This window comes from Pteronotus mesoamericanus, unplaced genomic scaffold, assembly GCF_021234165.1.
Source record: "Pteronotus mesoamericanus isolate MK-2021 breed Mesoamerican mustached bat unplaced genomic scaffold, CSHL_Meso_final contig_20, whole genome shotgun sequence".
NCBI lineage: Eukaryota > Metazoa > Chordata > Mammalia > Chiroptera > Mormoopidae > Pteronotus > Pteronotus mesoamericanus.
The window spans coordinates 47,435,693-47,454,646 of record NW_026555085.1 but is presented as its reverse complement, the minus strand read 5'-3'; the positions used below and the strand labels follow the sequence as shown (position 1 = coordinate 47,454,646).

At 38.3% G+C, this 18,954-nt stretch overlaps 1 protein-coding gene across 1 annotated transcript in view; it reads left to right on the top strand.

Annotated features, from left to right (window-relative positions):
• Nucleotides 1–251: 251 nt before the first annotated feature.
• LOC129067625 (gamma-aminobutyric acid receptor subunit rho-2) overlaps nucleotides 252–18,954 on the top strand; it is a 62,696-nt gene continuing 43,993 nt past the window's right edge. The window contains exons 1-7 of the mRNA XM_054569702.1: nucleotides 252–453; nucleotides 9,220–9,293; nucleotides 10,565–10,696; nucleotides 12,917–13,001; nucleotides 13,274–13,379; nucleotides 16,640–16,769; nucleotides 18,216–18,335. Coding sequence (XP_054425677.1) covers nucleotides 423–453; nucleotides 9,220–9,293; nucleotides 10,565–10,696; nucleotides 12,917–13,001; nucleotides 13,274–13,379; nucleotides 16,640–16,769; nucleotides 18,216–18,335 — 678 coding nt within the window. The 5' untranslated portion in view covers nucleotides 252–422. The remainder of the gene's footprint in view (nucleotides 454–9,219; nucleotides 9,294–10,564; nucleotides 10,697–12,916; nucleotides 13,002–13,273; nucleotides 13,380–16,639; nucleotides 16,770–18,215; nucleotides 18,336–18,954) is intronic.

Genomic DNA, 18,954 nt, shown 5'->3' with positions numbered 1-18,954 from the left:
GAAAGGGCTTTTGGGCCCGGCGGCAGCAGCCGAGGGCCTGACGGCTGCCAAGATGCGACTGCCACGTCAGGGCAACTTCACAAAACGCGGCCGAGGGCGGGTGACGCAGGCCCAGCGGCCCAGCGGGGTTGGGCCCGTGGCCAATCGAGGAAGCTGACCTCCAGCCCCGGCGCCTGCCTCAGCGACGCCCCGGCCGGCGCCGGCGCCTGCCCGGCCCACAGGGAGGCGGGGACAGCGGAGAAGGCGGTGCCATCGCGAAGCCTGCGCCTCGCCCGCATCCTCAGCACCCGGCCAGCAGTCGGGCCCTCGGCGGGGCGGTGTCTGCGGAAGCTCCCTGGGCCTGGCCAAATCGCCCCGAGCCGCGCTGAGACCCGGGCACCAGCGGCGCGGAGAGGAGGTCGGAGCCGGGCCATCGACCAGCCATGGAGACCCGCTACAACCTGAAGAGTCCGGGTGAGCAGGGCTGGGGCGGTGGGCAGCGCTGGCAGGATAGACCGGAGTGAACCTGGTCTCCAGGGCCGGCACTGCGGTCCCCTCGCGTCCTCCACCACTCGCGGCCCCATTCCCGGTGTCGCGCTGTACGCGAGACCGCCGGCTGCCGGAGTGGTGCAGGCCGCACAGCAGGACAGCCGGGCGCGCACCGGCTGCTGGACCTGGGGACTAGCCAGCGCGCCGCGGCACCCGGACTCTCCTTTCGCTCTTCTGCGTTGCGAGAAGCTGGGTTATAAACTCGTCCCTAAGGACAGGTGTAAAGATGATGCCCATGTCTAACAGTAACAGCCCCTTTTCGGACTGTTTCCTGAACAGTCCTCTTCTCCATCGCTGCCGCCAGACTTTTATTAACTGTTTGACTCACTCTCAGGTGAGGATTTAGTTTAAATATCCCATTTGCAGCATATGGGGCGAATAGAATCACAGACATGAAGTTAATACTCTGTACTTAACCGGCTAGCCAAAGAGCTAATGTGAGAACTAGTTGAGTCGTGTACTTTAGCGCTAACCATGATTTTTTTTTTTTGCCATGCTAACATGATACATATCTATTCATACAGACTTCTTTTCCAGTATTTAATGGCCCTACTTAATATACGGAAGTAGCCTAAACAATCCTAGCCTCAAATTTTTTTTCTGGTGCATTATAAAGATGCAAGAAAAGCAGTAAACTCTCTTGGTTTAAGGCAAGGTATGAAATGAATCATAGTAAATGGTATTTATTCTATCTGTACCGTGCTAAGTTTGTCAGGAGGGAGAAACCTACACAGTTCATCTCAGTGATAATCCTAAGATAACAGTAATAGTTTGACCAACACTTACTGCTTCTTTTTTTTCTTCCATTAAAGCAGCTTCTCAGTAGGAATCAGCAATATTAGCATTCTTATGGAAAGAGGTGACATTGTGAATTTTGATTTTTTTTAATCTTCACCCAAGGACGTTTTTCATTGCTCTTTAGAGAGAGTGGAAAGGGGGGGAGGGGGAGAGAGAGAGAGAGAGAGATCTATTGCCTCCTGTACTCACCAGGATCGAACCCACAACCTAGGTGTGTGCCCATACCAGGAATCAACCTGCAACCCTTCAGTTATGGGAGGATGCTCCAACCAACTGAGCCACACTGACCAGGGCTGATTTTTTTTTTTTTTTTTAATACTTAAGAATATTCAAAGACTTCAGAAAAGTCTAAGGATATTGATTGAACAGAGCTTTGTTAACTTATGTTTTGTCAGGCTGAGAAAAGTTCTTAGGTGACCAAGTATGTGGAATGAGTCATACCATTTGGGGGTGGGGCACAGATTCCTTTTAAAATCTGGTGAAGGCTGTGGGCTCTCCAAGAAATAATTTATATAATTCAATTTCAGTGGGGCCCTGACTTCCCTCCTCCAACCCATTTCTCAAGAATATCAGGGGGTGGAAAAAGGAAAATCAAAGAGAAAGAGGGAAAGAAAAACTTACTTTTAAGTTTAGATGGTTAAATTATTTAGATTATGGTTGATTTATTTAAAACTGGGGTACAAATGTATAGTGTCACGCATTACCAAGTTCTTTAGGAAACGCCCAGAGATAATGAAAATGTGAGTAAGATTTGGAATGGAGATTGTTGTCAGAAGAGGCTGCTCAGTTTTACTGATTATCGTACCTGAGATTGTGATAAGTATTAAATGTCCTCCAGAATTTTGTACATTTTTAAAAAAAGATTTTATTTTTAGAGGGGGGAAGGGAGGGAGAAAGAGAAACATCAATGTGTGGTTGCATTTCACACGCCCTCTGCTGGTGACCTGGCCTGCAACCCAGGCATATGACCTATACACTAGGAATCGAACAGGCGACTCTGGTTTGCAGGCCGGGGCTCAGTCGACTGAGCCACATGAGCTAGGGCTACATTTTTGAAGTACAATATATATGACCTATTGGCAGCACACTGAGCTTTGGATAACATGCTTCTAGCTGTGTAGAAAATTGCTTCCTCTTTTGGGTTTCATTTCCTCAAAGGTGATGTTACTGTTCTAAACCAAATTAAAAAAAAGATTTTTTTTCTCATTGTGTGGATCATTTGGAATTAAATGAGGTATGGGACTGGGTGGAAATGCTAGGAGGCTTAGTGAAAGTGCTGCCTTCCTTTGTTTTATTCCCAGTCCCGTGATATTTTGAGTAATGTGTACACGAGGAAGTTGTTAAAAAACACTGCATGGTATAAGAGATAGAATCCTTTTTCTATCCCAAGTGTCTTAGAAATATGGATGGGACAATTAAGTTAAGCAACACAGATAACTGGCTAAGGGCATTGTGCTAGCATGTGGATAGTAAATTTGTCCATTTTATAGGTGAGAAGATGTATTTCTTTATGATTTTTCTGGAATGGACTTGTGGTTGTGGGCACAGCTCTATGGGACCACCTCATAAGCCCTCTGACTAGCCTGTCGGTAGTTGCCCCTGGATCAAGTTCACTGACTCTTTTTTGGGTCTGCTCTAGCCAAGGTAGTAGGGTCTCAGTACAAAGTAGGGAGACCTATATATAAAGAACCTCCTGTGGCAGCTTTCCTTGGAAGGGGCTACTGGGCATGTTTAGCAGGCTATTGGCGTATGTATAAGAGACTGGTGCAAAGGCACCCACTGTCTCCGTCTGAAACCTATGAGTTATCTATCCTGACCGTGCCTTTCACGTCAACTGCACCTTCGTGCTCATCATTCTCAAGCTTTAACATACAATTCAGATCCTTCTCCTAGACTGTAGATACATAGAACTTAATGGTGATTTCACATCTTCACCCGCATTTCTCACAAACCAACAAAATATCTACAAGGTGTAAATACCAAAATTAATGAGTTTTCTCTCCTCCCCCAGGCTTGCATCTCACCTTAATATTCCTTACTCTAGAGATTGACAGCACCCAAACACCCGTGGGAGTCATCTTTGATCTCTTGGTCTACTCCTTTACTCCACCCCCTACCCTAAAACTCTCTCACAGGCATTTAAGCATGGGTGTCAGTACACACAGGCACCCATATATCTAACCAGTCACGGTTGCCACCAGATAAATGAAAACAAAACAAAATATTGCATTTTACCTGATTTATAATGCACATCCATGTTTTTGGCCCAAACTTTAAGGAAAAATCTTTCATTTTAATTTTTAATTCAATTTTTAATTTATTTATATTTAGATACTTGTTTTTTGTATTATAAAGGAATTTTAGCATTTATTTTTGAACATATGCTATAAGAAATTTTGTATAACAAATAATTACAAAACACAAAAACAGATACAAAGTACAAGAAATTTTAAAAAGAGTTCACACATTTATATAGATGCAGAATTGGTACCATCCGTGTATAATGTGCATCCGTATTTTCTCTCAAAAATTTGGGCAAAAGAATGTACATTTTACATGGCAAAATACAGTAAAACCTGGTTAGGTCAGTTCTCAAATTGAGAAGTTTTCAGTAGCTTTCTGATAGCTGTGGATAAACTTCAAAGTAAATTGTTTTGCTTGTCCTATAGGGCTGCTCATGATTTGATCTTTGCTTTTCTCACCATCCTTATCCTATCACCATTCTTTTGCATTTTTACCATCTGTCTATTTGGCCTGAGTGTCCCCAGATAGAACAGCTCATCTCGCCCTTGATCCCTGTGGAGCCTCTGCTTGGAATTCCTTCCCTTTAATCCTCAAAATTCCTATTAATTCTTCAGGCTTCTTTAAGGTTCAGTCTTGTTCAACTCCTGTAGGCACACTAGGGTAGTCCCTATATTTGTATATACTTGGTCATTGTCTGTGTTGTAATTGTTTTCATGTCTCATGGTGATCTTTCAGAGGGCAAGAAGCAGGTCTTGGTCATTCTATTTCCATTGCTCAGAGTCATTAATTTTTTTTTTAAGATTTCATTTATTTCTTTTAGAGAGAAGGGAAGAGAGGAAGAGAGAGAGAGAGAGAGAGAGAGAAACATCAATGTGTGGTTGCCTCTGACACACCCCTAACTGGGGACCTGCCCTGCAACCCAGGCATATGCCCTGACTGGGAATCAAGCCTGGGACCTTTGGGTTCACAGGCCAGTGCTCAAACCACTGATCCACACCGCACAGGGCCAGACATTCATTCTTTTAGGTATTTGCTGAATTGATACCTTTGCAGGTCTTCCTGGGCAGAAACATCAGTCAAACATTTGCCTTCATGTGGGAACAGTACGAGGCCATTGGGGAGCATGACATTGTGTTCACATCCTCAATACATCTGCCTCTTTTGCATTTTACCCATGCTTTGGAGATTGACAATATCAAGATATTTGCTTTCTAAAAGAAATAGATGCATGAGGGACAGTGATGTGTAAAAGATCCCCCATGTCTTGACCAGTGTGGCTCAGTTGGTTAGGCATTGTCTCGCAAACCAAGAGATCACTGGTTCTGTTCCTGATCAGGGCACACGCCTGTGTTGTGGGTTCAGTCCTTGGCTGGGCATGTGTCGGAAGCAATGGATTGCTGTTTTCCTCTCACAATGATGATTCTCACCCTCTCTTTCTTCCTTCCCCTCTTTCTAGAATCAATAAAAGAAAAATAAATAAATAAAAAAGATCCCCGTAGCTGTAGATTTGTCTTTAATTCCAAAAATTAACCCAGGGACCTAGCCTGGACATGTGCAGAATCCTAGCGCCTGGGTCTGTGGAGCCTAGAGCTTTGACCTAGAGCGATCCTGTGTCTTCCACGAAAACAAAGAAGCAGGGCAGGCATGCAGGTGCTCCCCACCCCTTTTCTCTGCCCTGGAACATCTTATCTCACCATGAAAGGAGAATTCCATTGAATAATCTTGCAAAGAGATAAGAGAGGAACTGATAGGGGGGAAAGTTTTCTCTCTTGTCCTATGGTAGCAAAAAATGGGGTAGCATAGAATAGCAGACTATGCTTTAGCCCTAGTTGCCAGTCAGTACTTTGAATCTTGACTACTCCATAGCAGTGACATTTCTCCTTGGGAGCCAGGGAGCCATGCCACGGGCCAACGACATAGGCTCAAGGCCTGATTTTGAAACAGGATTATTGAGAAGGCCTTATATCCCAATTCAATTCTCACCTTAATAATTTGTGACTTGGGGAAGAGGGAGGGGTGAAAAGGAAAGGAGAATTATGTGAAAAATTATTGACTCTCATTTGACAGATATAAACATTGAGGCACAATAAGATTAAATGTCTTGTTCAAGGATTTAGGCCTAAGGAATCAGAGCCAGGATTTTAATGCAGTTCTAATTCCAGAGTATACATTCTTTTTCACTAAGGCATTCATAATATATGTTATTTCACGAAAAGTAAATTATGAAAACACTAGACTGGTCTCATCTTCTGTTTGACTGTGTGACTTTAGCTCTCACATAGTACATGCCTGTGTGGCCTACGAACTAATAAAATCAACATGTTTAATTGTTAAGTGAATGATTATTCCTTTAAATGCATTTTATAGCATTTCTGGTCCTTTCATATATCTTCCTTAATATCTAGGTACTACTGGGTGTTTATTTTCTTCTCTCCAACCTAACTGAGCTAAGTGAGGAAGAAGCAGAAAAAATGTAATAAAATATGGAATGACATAAATCTGACCTCTTCAGTCCTGACTGGTGTGGCTCAGTGGATTGAGTGCTGGTCTGCAAACCAAAGGGCCGTTGGTTCGGTTCCCAGTCAGGGCGCATGGCCAGATCCCTGGTCGGGAGTGCACGGTGGGCAACCACACATTGATGCTTCTCTCCCTCTCTTTCTGCCTCCCTTCCTCTCTCTAAAAAGTAAATAAATAAGATCTTTAAAAAAAAATCTGACCTCTTCAGCTTGAACATTGTGCAGCTAGCTGATAAGGAATGAAGGAAAAACAATCGTCTTGGCATCTTTGATTGCTGACAGCAGCCAAACTAATTAACTTCGTAACAGCTTCCATGATTTACTTATATATAATATTATTACATTCTAAGATTTTTGTTTAACTATTTTTAGAGAGAGGGCAAGAGAGGGAGAAGGAAAGGGAGAGAAACATCGATGTGCCGTTGGTTGCCTCTCTCACGCACCCTCAGCTGGGGACCTGGCCCGCAACCCAGGCATGTGCGCTGACTAGAAATTAAACCAGCCACCTTTTGGTTTGCAGGCCAGCATTCAATCCACTGGGCCACACCAGCCAGGGTTATATCTATATCTAATATTGTTAATTTTAAACAACCATATTTTTATGAGCCCCAAACCAGGGGTTTTCAATCTTTGTTTTGTGGGCCCCTTAGATAGAAGAGGTGAAGGGCAGGTAAATAGCTTGAAGGCCCTTCCTTGTCCTGGCTTCAGCCAAAGCAGTTCTCTGTTAAGGGTTTTACAAATTGAGGTTCTTATCAAGCTTTTCTTTGAACAATGGATTTTATCTTGTTGTCAGATAAGTTTGAAAAACATTGCCTTTAATCATATCCTTGGAAAGAGATTTGTTGGGGGAAGATAATAAAAGTTAATTCAATTAATATTTGAGAGCTGGCTGTGCTAAGTCCTTAGGAGACTGCAGTGAGGTAGATTGTTTAGCAGGTGTTAAGTAATTACAAGTGTTTCGAACTTTAGAAAGGAGAAGAGACTGGTGTTATGGGGGCTTATAGTAAGGGCACTCACCCTAGTGCTCTTTGCCTGGGGCAGCGGCTTCCAAACCTGACTGAGCATTAGAGCAACTTGGAGAGCATTCCTGGTCTCCACTCTCCTCCCAGAACTCTTCAGGGATTTTTATCTGTCCAGATGGGAATCTAGTCACTCTTCTGAGGGTGAACAAGGAAGGAGGTCAGGAACACCTTCCTGAGGAAGTTACTTAAAGATTTGGTGGGATCCAGTCTGGACGATAAGGTGGGGGTGGGGGTGGGGGTGGGAGCAGTGCTGCGAGCTGAGGAACTGGTAGGTATGAAGGTCTGGCGCGGAGAGGAGTGGAGTGTCTACCACTTGCGGTAAGAGTGTCTCAGTATATGTAATACATGTTTCTACTATAGCATTTATCATGCTCTTTTGTGTTTGATTACTCCGTCCTCCTCCCCAAGACTATAAGCTCCTTGATAACTGAAACTATTTTATTTTGGTTGTAGATATAGCATGTAGTATGAGCTCAGTAATAAATATTTGATGATCAAGTGAACACAGTCTCTGCCTTCAGGGGCCTAGTTTAGAGGAGGAGGTGGAAAGAATATTAATTATTATGGAATAGGGTCATGACTTAAGAACTTCTTTTCTTACTTTAGGAACCCTTGATTAAAATGAAATTTTGTGCAAAAGTCCTGATACATACTGAATTGTGATACTGTGTGGGAGTTGATTCTTACTTAACCTCTCCTGATCACTTTCCACCCTATGCCACCACACATTTTGCTTTTATTGTTTCCTCTATTCATACCCACCTCCTTCATTCCTATTGTCTTTTTTTTTCAGATGTCAGTACCTGACCTCTTTTCTCTAGTGTCTGCTGTGAGGTTAGGTGCCCACCTGGTGCATGCCTCTCTTCTTATAGCACCAACATCAGTTGATTTTTAAGCAGAGTTTCCTGGAGCCTTGGCCACTTGTCTTTTTCTTATGGCTTTGCCATCCTACACCATATCCTGACATTTTTTAGCACCTGAAGCTTGACGTGGGAGGGGCTGGGATCAGAGGATTGACATTTGAGAGCCAGTAAGTATGGAAAGAGGGTACAGATACAGTGATTTATCATGGAAATAAAAGGCTGTGCCATCAACTGAAAGAGGTAGAAGAGAGATAAGTAAGTAAATAGGTGTGAAATAGTCTTAGGGTGCAATTTGGAAAGAGTGGGCCAGTGGCTTACTAGAGAAATATAGGGACATTGGGTGGCATTGTGTTCCGGTGGAGGTTGCTGCTAATTACTCTGTAATGGCATCAATGTGCCTCTGTGACTTTTTCACCCCCTTCAGTAATGCTCAGCTGTTTGAGTATAGACGCCAAGTAAGAAGACGGTTGGGTTGGGTCAGCTAGAATTGAATTTTAATAGGGGAGTATGAAAGAGGAGACCCTAAGGCCAAGAGTGTAGATAAAGAGGGAGTGAATATAAGGATAGGTGAATATAAAGATAAGTAAAGGAAGTTGTGGGGCAGTGGATGGCGGTTTTAATTAAGCTGAAGAATCATTTCAAAAAGAAATCAATAAGGACAATGGAGTTATGTGACTTTCTGAAGACAGCCCCATTAAGTTAGTTCAAGATACTGAGTGGAAGTCCCAAGAGGTTGAAAATATAGGCGGCTTTACTGTTCATTAGCATGAGTTCCAAAGGGCACATTTGTGTCAATATAGACATTTTGACATGGTAGAGGTGTATTGTCTGTGTTGGAATTCCAACTCTGTCGTTTATTATTTGTGCGACCTTGAACTAGTTTCTTTTTCTGGAAAATGGGGATTTTTCTGTCTCATAGCATTGTTTTGAGGATTATTTGAGTTAATGTTTGAGTGCTACCACAAAGGAAGTGTATATCAGTACTTACTAAATAAAAATAGTGTCCCTATAAGACTTACCTATATATTTCATTTAATATACAACTCTTCTAATATCTAACTACAATTTCCTCTCCCCCTCCAATTATTACTGTTATCCCATAAGTAAACCCTCACCATATACTCAGTTGAACCAGTACTCTATACATGTTTTGTTAAAGTAGAAACTTTTTCATTAGGTTTATAAACCTGTGCTAATCACTTGGTAAAGTATATTTTAAATGTCTCTATCTTATGAATTTTATTTTAGCTGTTAAACGTTTAATGAAAGAAGCAGCAGAATTGAAAGATCCAACAGATCATTACCATGCACAGCCTTTAGAGGTTAGTTTCTGTCTCCATCTCCTACATGTGGATTTTAACATTTTAAACAAATTCCTTAAAATTGTTTTTTCATTGCTTTGAGTCATTGCAGATGTGTTTGATGTGGTTTATTAATGTATTTTACTCCCAGTGTTTCCTGAGTATTTCATTAGCCATTTGGAATAAGACATTTTAGAAGCAGCTGATTTCTGGTCTCTATAAAATGAGTCTCAGATGCTAAATTTGTTTTAGGCCTTGAAAATGAAGGAGAGAGGAGAAGGGGAAAGAACCCAATACTTTTCGCAGTTTGGAAGACCTAGCCCCTTGAAGGATCTCTGCAGCTAGTCTGGGCTTTTTGTACAAACAATCTCTACCTCTCTTCAGTTTTCTTATCTGTAAAAGGGGGGTATTTAAAAGTGCTCAGTCTGGTTTCTGAATAAAATGCAATAATATATGCACAAATATTTTGCAAACTGTAAAGTACTTGGTAACTGGAAGATGATATTGGTAGCATATATGTATTACTATCACTGACCACTTATAAATAGACTCTTACGTATCTGTGAGGGTTAATTTTTAAATATTGTTAAAATAATCTACATTTTAATTAATTATTTGATTATACAATTGATCCTTGAACAATGCAGGGGTTGGATTCCCAAATCCTACAGTTGAAAATCTGTATATAACTTGACTCCCCAACAACGGAACTACTAAAGTAGCCTACTGTTGACCAGAAGCCTTACTTCTGATCAATATAAACAATTACTTCTGATAATATAAACAATTAATACATTTTTTATGTTCTGTGTATTATGTACTGTATTCTTACAATAAAGTAAGCTAGATAAAAGAAAATATTAAGAAAATCTTAAGGAAAATACATTTACAGTAATGTATGTGTTTACTGAAAAAATTCAAGTATAAGTGGACCCATTAAATTCAAACCCATGTTATTCAAGGATTAACTGTATAATAATTATCACTAATTAGTATTGAAGGACTAATTTCTAGTTTAATTAAATCTATAATTTTACTTATGAATATATAACAATACTCAGACATTTTTAAATGCATTTGTTTAGAAAAGATTTAGCTCTTTTGGGACACAAAAGCTAGATTAAATAGCTTTTACTTACAATTTTTATACTTGAGGCATTTTGTGTATTAGAAACTGTTTCTAACAATAATATAAAACAATTTTTCTCACCCAGTAATGTTTCTTATAGTCATTATTAAAAACAGACTTTTTAATGTTTCTGATTCTTTGTTGGTTATTTGTTTTTGTTCAGGATAACCTTTTTGAATGGCACTTCACAGTTAGAGGGCCCCCAGATTCTGATTTTGATGGAGGAGTTTATCATGGACGAATAGTACTCCCACCAGAGTATCCCATGAAACCACCAAGTATTATTCTTCTAACGGTAAGAATTCTTGGCTTTTTGAAATGCCCGTTGTTTAACTCTTCATGGTGGCTTCAAAATATGGGCAACATACTCACTTACATTAAGAAATAAAGTGGAACATTATTATTATTTTGCTTTTGGGAGTCAGGCCTTATACTATAATTTTTTCCCCCAAAAAATAATCCAAAGGAATTATTGATGCTAATGAATGTGTAATTAGCATAGTGTGTTTTGTTAGAATTCTATGAATTAATGTATGCAAAGGGCTAGGCAGTATCTGGCACATGATAAGTACTCAGTAAAGGGTAATTAATGATACTATACCTCTTAATCACATCATCTCATATAACTTCTCACTTTTCTTATGCTCTGTTCCTCAGTTTCCTCATTTTTATGTGTAGCTCTTAGAGGAAGTGACAGAGTCCTCAGTAAACATTTGCTGTATTATTACTATTTATACCTTAGCATTTCTATCTATGTTCACATATTTTATCTCCATGTGTATGAAAACTATTAATCCAATTTTCTCTTCTCTTTTCCTGGGAAGTGTTCCATTACTAAATTCTTCTCCTAATTATTCAGCTTTCTTCCCCTCATTTCCTTTTATTTATAAGTATCCCCAGCCTTGACTAAAGCAAAAACAAAACATGAGAACTTTTCTTTATCTCTGCTTGCCACTTGATGATGTTGTCTTACTTTTATCTTTGAAACCTTCAAGGCACCTTTACCCTAGTTTAGCCTGCTCGTAGTCTGGTTTCCACGCATGCTCACTACGTGAATCTCAAAGACTGGTTTGAAGAATCCCACTGCCTCTTCTCAGTCTTTATCCTGTTCCATCTAAATTAAACACCTGACACTTCATGTGGTAGCAAATAGTGAGACAAAAGGTATTCATTACTAATTACCAAATTAATGCTACTTTTTACTTATATTTAGTGTAATGGAAAAAGCATTAGTTTTAGAGCCAATAGACCTGGTCCTGACCAGTGTTCTTTCTATTACACCACAGGCAGGTAACTTGGTCTCTTGAAATTTAGTTTTCTCATCTGTCAAAAGGATTGTGTATGGTAAATACAATCACACTTTATAAAGTTCCTTGCATATAAAAGCTGCCTAACAAATATTAATTGATATTTAGAATCTTTAATGTGAGCAGCGGGGCTGAAGCAGGGTCCTGGAGGGGCCCTGCTATTTAGGAGTCTTTTCTTTGCTAGATCGTGGGGAGAGCCAAGTGGTCTAGGGAGAGGAGCTGATGCGTGTGGGAAAACTGGAGAAGGGTGGTTGGAGCAGCAGCTGTTCTCCAAGTACGGAAATATTTCAAGAGTTAAACAATGGTATGGTCATATGTAGCACAGTTGCTGAGAATCAACCTTGTCCTCCTGGTTTTCAATATTTGTTCTTTCTGGTTCACTTCCTCTCTTTTGAAAACTTTCCTCTCTTTTCCAACCTTTATTCAACAAGTATTTATCAAACATGTAGCATTCACCCTGTGGGTGCAGCAGAAAATAAGTCAAATTCTCTGTTCACATGAAGCATATACTCTAACTTCATGCCTCTTCTTCCTTCACCTTCTCCTAAACGAGGCTATTCTACAAGTTCAGACTTCAGATGTTTTTTCTTGTTTCTATGAAATGGCTTCAATGATCACTTCTGCGTAGTCAGGTACCAAATATATGTGTCTTCTTCTGATATCACCATGTCTGTATTTCTCCTGCCTGCTGGACATCATCAATAATAGCTCTTCTACCATGAAAATAGATTCATGTCCAAAACTGAAATCATTATCTCTGATCTTCCTCCATTGTGTTCCTATCTTATAAAATTATACTACCCTTCTGAAAATACTGCGCCCTCAGAGCCTTCTTCACCACTATCTAGGTGATACTAAGTCCTTAGGTTTTATCCTGGTCGTCTTTTTTTAGATCCTTCACAGAGCCTAGCACATTCCTAGGCACAGAGGAAGACATCAGAACATCTTTATATATCAATTATTTAGATTTCTGTTGTATAATTCGGTTTCAGAAAGGTGCTTCACATTGTAAAAACAGCTTGTATTATTCATTCAGAATCCAACAAATATTTGTGCAGTGTCTATTAAGAGGATAAAAATCTGTATCCCCTTAAAGATTACATTCTTTTAAAATTATCTTAAAAATTATATGTAAAATATATTTATACTTATAAAATGTAAAACATGAAATGCATCTATAATTTTTAAATGCCTTATTTATTCCTAAGGCTAATGGACGATTTGAAGTAGGCAAGAAAATCTGTTTGAGCATCTCAGGACATCATCCTGAAACTTGGCAGCCTTCATGGAGTAGTGAGTACTAATTTACAGTGAATATATCATAATTTTAGTTAATTCATAATTATAAAATATACCTTCTTGGGATCGAAGTTGTTTTTGATAAGTAATTTGATATGATTGAATGAATAATAAAAATGCTTTTTCTTGTCTAGATTTTGGCCATCACTTTACTACAACCCTCCTTCCTGTACCTCTTCAGTGAAAGCCTGAGTCTTTTTTTCTCTCTCCAGAGTAAGCCCAGTTCCTTTTACAAAGCGATTTAGATTGTTTACTTTTTATTTCAGTAAGAACAGCGTTATTAGCCATCATTGGGTTTATGCCAACGAAAGGAGAGGGAGCCATAGGTTCTCTAGATTACACACCTGAGGAAAGAAGAGCACTTGCCAAAAAGTAAGTTTTGCATTTTTTTCTTTTAAGACTTAAATATTATTCTGGAAAATGACTGTTAGGAGATGGTTCTGTCTCTTGCTCTGTGAGTTACTTTTCCTATGTGTTCTAGGCTTAGTTTTGCTCTTTTAGAAATTCAGTTGTACCAGTTTACTCAGGGTTGAACAGAGTCTAAAGAATTTATTTCATGCTATCTGGTTTTAGAAAGTAGTTGATAATATCTATGTACAGTGGGACCCTGGCTGGGTACTCAGTTGGTTAGAGTGTCATCCTGATGTGCCAAGGTTGCAGGGTTTGATCCCTGGTGAGGGCACATACAAGAATCAACCAATAAATACATAAATAAGTGGAACAACAAATTGATGCCTGTTTCTCCCCCTCTCCCTGCCCCCCAAATTAATTAAAAAAAAAAAACTACAGTAGGAAGTATCTTCTAGAAAACAGTACAGGTCACTTATCTTTACGTGGACAGCATTACAGATGGAAAAGAACTAGAGCCATTATTAATGTAGCTTCCCACAAGATTTAAAACTAATTGAGAGCAGAGAGGGAATTCACTTACCCATCTTTGTATCTGTAGTATCTGGCTCATAGCAAGTGCTCAGTAAATGATCTGGAATAAAGAAAAGGAGATTTTATTAAGTTGTGGTTTCCTAGTGGTATTACCTTCTCAGTTTTTTGCCTTCTGTCCTTATAACCCAGCTTAGTCATTAGATTTAGAGTATTCTCTCCTTTGAGTAGTGCTAAAACTGCTTCTTGATTTTGATCATTTTCCTGTTCTGGATTCTGCTGCCTACCACTCTTCAAACATATTTTATGAATTAAATTATATAGGGGTGGGCAAAAGTAGGTTTACAGTTGTGAGTACGTGAAACAGTTTATTTTTGTGTTACTATTTATTAGTTACTGTATTATTTTCCATATGAACAACTGTAAGCCTACTTTTGCCAACCCCTGTAGCTTATCTTACCCTAGCACAGCCCCAAATAGGCCCTTTACAGATGTTTGTTCAATCAAAGAGATTTTAGTGTCTGGAATATTTGGTAGACCCTCTGGTTTCACCAATATCTTCTCTTTTTAAAGCTATTCCAAGTTCTGGGGATATACCTTACAACTATTCTTCACAAATGATAAGATGTATTTTGAATACATGACATTTGTTTTACTTGATTTTTTATATTGGATTCCTGTCTTGATGTTTTTACCTAGTCCATTTTGTGTACACAGTAAAAAAAAAAAAGAATTTGGTTTTTTATTCTCGACTTGTCACTGTGTTTGTGTATTCTAGGTTCTTAGTTTGTATTAGAGGCTTTTTAAAAACCTGATTTTGCCTTTAACCATAATAAGCTACTATTTTTGTGGATAAACCAATATACTCAAAATAAATATTCTCCTTTAAGTTTCATCTGACTTTGTAGTTAAAAGTACACACATTTTAAGGCAGAGAATTTGGATAAAACTGATTCTCAAAAGGATATGGATAATAGTACTGCTTCTGATGAAACAAGAACATTAATCAGTAAATACTAAATTAATACTACTTTGACATATATTTTGTCTACATGAAGCTATTTCTTAATAGCATATTCTTTAAGACCTAAGGCTTTTATTATGTTGAACTAAATGTACAATAAAACAATATTTAAAAAGGAGGTTCAGCAATGTTATAATATATTTTTACATAGTAAGTGTATTTATTTACTTCTAGGCATACAAATCGTCAGCATTCTTGAAAGCTTTAGGGCACTTTTTGGCTATATCTGGAACACAAAGGAGAAAATGAAAGCAGAAAAACAAAGAAATCTGAGGAAAGTCTAGTTAACATTATCTTATTAACCTGTTACATCTATTAAGTAGATATCTTGAGTATCTACTTAATATAATCAGTGATAAACTTCAAAATCTAGGTTTTTCCATGAGATTTTTTGTCTTTCAAGTTGTACTGCTATTTAGATCAATAGGATTTGTGAGCCCTCCCCCCGCCCCACGGAAATATCTGTAAATTCTATTTTTAATTGACTTCTTTACTGTTTAAATATGTTTGTGTTAAAAATAATTTGAACTTTCTAATGGGCTTTTTTACAGGCTTAACATAGGCTTGTTATGTGTGATCCTGAGGACAGTGTAGTTAGACAGTTTACTGTATTTGCCATGTATAATGCATACTTTTTTGCCTAAATTTTTGAAGGAAAAATAAGGATGTACATTATGCATGGGTAGTACTGTCTTAATCTATATACATGTTTTTAATTCTTTTATTTATGCTTATGAGTTAAAATGTAACTCCAGAAAGCAGTAATGATATCTGTATGCAAAATAATACCCTGGAATATAATAATCGGTTTTGTTTCTAAATATAAATAAATACAAATTTGAATTAAAAATTAAAATGAAAGATTTTTTTCCTGAAAGTTTAGGCCAAAAACACAGGTGTGTATTATACATGGGAGCACATTATACATGGCAAAATACGGTATATCTTTTGTCATACAAATCTAAAGCTGATTTTTCTCTAGATAGTATATTGGGAAAATAATGAAATCTTAGCCCAATTTTTTTTAAAATAATGTCTCCTCTGCTTTTTTTTTTACAATTTAAAGATTTTATTTATTTACTTTTAGAGAGAGTGAAAGGGAAGGAGAAAGAGAGGGAGAAAAACATCAATGTGTGAAAGCTAGATTGATCAGTTGCCTCTCTCAGGCTTCTAACTGGGAATCTGGCCCGCAGCCCAGGCATGTGCCCTGACTGCAGACCTGCACTCAGTCCATTGAGCCACACCAGCCAGGGCTTTTATTTTAATTTTTTTAGATTTTATGAAATTTTAATGTTAGATTTTTTTAAAAAAAGATTTTAAGTATTTATTTTTAGAGAGAGGGGAAGGGAGGGGGAAAGAGAGAAGAAGAAAAACATCCATGTGAGAGAGTAACAGGCCCCCTACCAGGGACCCGGCCTGCACACCAGGCAAGTGACCTTTTACTTTGCAGGACTCGATGCCCAACCAACTGAGCTGTACTGGCCATGGCTAATGTTAGATTTTTTAAAAAATATTAAGATATAATTTACATAAATTTTTGTATGCCAACATAACGTGTATATATCTCAGAACTATAATTATGGCCATAGTTGTCTAATTTACATGTAGATAAATGTGATACGGAATTATTCAGTGTTTTCTTTTGAATTTAAAACATTCATTATTTGAGTGTCTTGAATTAATATTCGCGTATTTGATTTGTTCTATTAAAAAAATTACTTCTTACCAGATCACAAGATTTCTGTTGTGAGGGATGTGGCTGCACCATGAAGGATGTCCTGTTGCCTTTAAAATCTGGAAGCGATTCAAGCAAGGCTGACCAAGAAGCCAAGGAGTTGGCTAGACAAATCAGTTTTAAGGTACTCTAAATTGATACGTAAATTCAAATTATGAAGTCCTTTTATTTACTTTTAAAAATAAATATAGTCCTATTGCAATAAGGTTTTTACAAGTAGTTTTTTAATTAGAAAACTAATAATATACATTCACAGAGGCATTATATATAGCATAGTGGTTTGAAGCTTGGACTCTGGTATACAGTGCCAGGTTCAAATCCAGCTTTGCTGTTTATGAAAAGTAGGACATCAGACAAACTACCTACTTTGTGCCTTTTTCACACCTGTAAGTAAACACAGTATTTATCTTGTGGGATTCTCATGAGGACTAAATGAGTTATTACTCACTTACATGTATTACATTTAGAACTGTCCCTGGTGCTTAATAAGTTTTAGCTATTACTATAGAAAATATAGATAAGCAATAAGGAAATAACAATTATATAATCCCCGTATCAAGAAATAACCACTGTTATTATTTTGGCATATCTCCTCTGTATCCTTTTTTTCTGCATATATTTTGCCCAAACATATAAATACTTCTATAATTTAATTAGTTCCATAAAAAAATGTCAGCCTGCATTAAGCAGCATGTTATCTCCTCTGTCTTTTCTACCTTTCTGCATCCTGTCTGTCTTTCCAAGGTCCAGTTGTTGGGAGAAATTTTTCCTTCTATTTCATTGTACTTAAAAGAGGAGGTGCTTAATAAAGTTGGTTGTTTTCTTCACTCTGAAGATTCCTATTGTATATAAAATTGCTTTTCTGAAAATCTCAGGGCCTGATGTGTTTTGTACTTCAGAATTTTAGATTTTAGAAAATATCAAATACATACCATATGTTAATACTCATTGTGGGATCTGGGCAGTTCCCCATAATCACATTCATTAATATTTTATCAGCAAACCTGTTATATCTACACTAATGTAGAATAAAGACTGTTAATAGCCTAACATGTCAGGCTTTGCCTGAAAATTACAGAAAACTTTAGATTTTAGAGATTTTTGGAATTTTAGATTGTGAGCCATGAGTATTAGTTTTGTCTCTCACCAAGTACCATCTCCTTGAGAACAGGGATTGTCTCTGAGTCTTTCTGTAAAACCTAACATAGTGTTGGACATGTGAGTGCTCAACGTTTAACTGATCGATGTTCATATTAAAGTAGCAATTAAAATAAATTTAGGAAAGGGCCTTGGCTGGCGTGGCTCAGTGGATTGAGCGCCCGCCTGTGAACCAAAGGCTTGCGAGTTCGATTCCCAGTCAGGGCACATGTCTGGGTTGCCGACCAGGTCCCCAGTAAGGGGCATATTAGAGGCAACCACACATTGATATTTCTCTCCCTTTCTTTCCTCTCTGTGTAAAAATAAATAAGTAAATTCTTTAAAAAATTAAAGTCTAAGGAAGGAAATATAGTTGGTTTTGCATTCTGTATAGTTCTTATAATACTGCTCTTGGGTGTTATCTTTTTTATAGGCAGAAGTCAATTCATCTGGAAAGACTATTGCTGAATCAGACTTAAACCACCCTTTTTCACTAAATGATTTACAAGACAACGTACCTACAACATTCCAGGGTGCTGCAGCCAGTACATCGGTATGGTTCTTTTCTTTTACATGGATGTATACCTGTATGTATAACACCCAATGTTCATTATCATTTCTTGCAGTAGTAGGAGGACATCGCTAGAGGAAATATCTGACTATTTTGGTTTTCCTAGTTGGATTCTAGCCCACCTCTCCCTCTAATGAATTACTATACTTTCTTGAGAAAGTTATTCACACTTTCTGGGGGTTTTTTTGTTGTTAAATGGGGCTGGACTCAATTATTTTTAGCTCCTATTGTCCCTCTGGAATTCTTGGATTTCTCAGAAAAGTTAGCTTCAATGTAGTGCTGCAGTTAAAATAAAACAAAACATACATGCATTGACCACTTTCTGAATAGGCAGTCTGTCTTCAGCAGGCCTGTTAGGCTGCACGAAGGCAGTGACTTAATAGAGGCCTAGAGAAAAAGAGTTGCCTTAGCCGTGCTCTGTCCAGTGTAGTAGCTATTAGCCGATGCAGCTATCTAAATTTATATTTAAATTATTCTGAATTCAGTTAAAAATGCAGTTTCTTGGTCGCACTGGCCACATTTCAGGTAATTTATAGCCATGTGTGGCTAATAGCTACCATATTGGACAGCATAGATAGTGAACATTGTCATCGTCACGCAG